This window comes from Egretta garzetta, unplaced genomic scaffold (genome assembly GCF_000687185.1).
Source record: "Egretta garzetta isolate BGI_Z169 unplaced genomic scaffold, ASM68718v1 scaffold359, whole genome shotgun sequence".
NCBI lineage: Eukaryota > Metazoa > Chordata > Aves > Pelecaniformes > Ardeidae > Egretta > Egretta garzetta.
In genome coordinates this window covers 21,583-22,889 of record NW_009260795.1, presented here as the reverse complement: position 1 = coordinate 22,889, position 1,307 = coordinate 21,583, and the positions used below count along the sequence as shown (strand labels likewise).

The 1,307-nt window shown below is 60.9% G+C and overlaps 1 protein-coding gene across 1 annotated transcript in view; it reads right to left on the bottom strand.

Annotated features, from left to right (window-relative positions):
• LOC104133356 (E3 SUMO-protein ligase PIAS3) overlaps positions 1–1,307 on the bottom strand; it is a 16,948-nt gene that overhangs the window by 134 nt on the left and 15,507 nt on the right. Inside the window, exons 7-9 of the mRNA XM_035902118.1 lie at positions 1,124–1,229; positions 492–565; positions 1–46 (exon numbers count right to left, since the gene is read on the bottom strand). The exon at positions 1–46 is cut by the window's left edge and continues 134 nt beyond it. Of these exons, the coding sequence (XP_035758011.1) occupies positions 1–46; positions 492–565; positions 1,124–1,229 (226 nt within the window). The remainder of the gene's footprint in view (positions 47–491; positions 566–1,123; positions 1,230–1,307) is intronic.

The window sequence follows — 1,307 nt, the reverse complement described above, 5'->3', positions numbered from 1 at the left end:
TCCAGGTGAGGGCTCGGCGGCGCGCCCCCAGCCGCATCTTACCCAGCTGGGGGACAGGGAGCAAGAAACGAAGCTGGGTTCGGACCAGCGGCCTCGTGGCGGCGGCATGCCCCGCTCGCTCCCTTTCCTCCCCGGCCCAGCGCTCTCAGTGGGACGTTAAACTGCCAGCGAGGGAGAAATGACCTCTCCCGAGGGTATTTTTGCCCCCTTCCAAGGGTATTTTTGCCTTTTCTTTCTTTTTTTTTAAGCTGGCTTCCACCTCAAACAGTGAGGTGGAGGGCGAGGATGGGCTCAGCTTTTGGCTAGGCGGCTTAGGCCAACAGCAAGCTTTTTTTTCCCTGCGTGGCAGCAAGCGGTTCTGCTTCTCTTTAGGCATCAGAGCTGACTTCCCAGCGAAAGCGGCGGCAGCGCGAGCCCTCGTCCCGCTGCAAAGCGGGGAGCCGTGGGCCAAGGCCCGGCCGAGACAAACGAACAAAAAGGTAGGAACCTACTGGACACATGAGGGAAACCCGCAAGCTCGTGGTGGCTATCTCACTGTCGGGATCGGCCGTTAGCTTTTCTTTGACTGAAAGAAGAGGGGAAGAAAGGTCTCCTGTCAAAATGCCCTGGCTTTTCCACGCATCCATACTCACTCCACGCATCCATACTCACTCCACGCATCCATATTCCACGCATCCATACTCACTCCACGCATCCATACTCACTCCACGCATCCATACGCACAGACACCGCTTGTGCTTTGCACCGCGACGCTTATCCGCGCGAGAGGCGGGCAATGCTCACGACAGCGTTTGCCGTGGGGTTGCCGGCCCCCAGGAGTCTCCTTGGCCAGGCTTGGTCGTAGGGCGAGAGCGCACAACGCCAACGCAAGCGGCACCGGCTCCGCGCCCGCTGCTCCTCAGGGGACGCAGGGTTTGGGGAGCGTGGCAGCAGGGACTGAAGGGTTTGATATCGAGCTCTGCCGGATGGCGCCGCTGAGAAGATAATCCAGGCCCTCGGCAATGCTCACCTTCCCACCCAGCTCTCATCCATGGGACCCGTGGGAAGGGAGGCGCGCCGAGACCTGGTTAATTCAGCGCCGGCGCGGATCGAGCGGCGTTACACCCTCAGCGGGGGTACTCACTCAGGGCTCGTGAGTGGTCCGGATTTCGGATGCCCTTGGCTCTGAGCTTCTGTAGCAGCGTCACGGATGTCAGCTGCTTCACCAGGTACACCGACAGGGAGTAGTTCTGTCGGAAAGAAGTCGACGCCGCTCAGACCTAGGAAATCCCACCCGGGAGAGCCGACTCCCTCCCGGACCGGCGCGC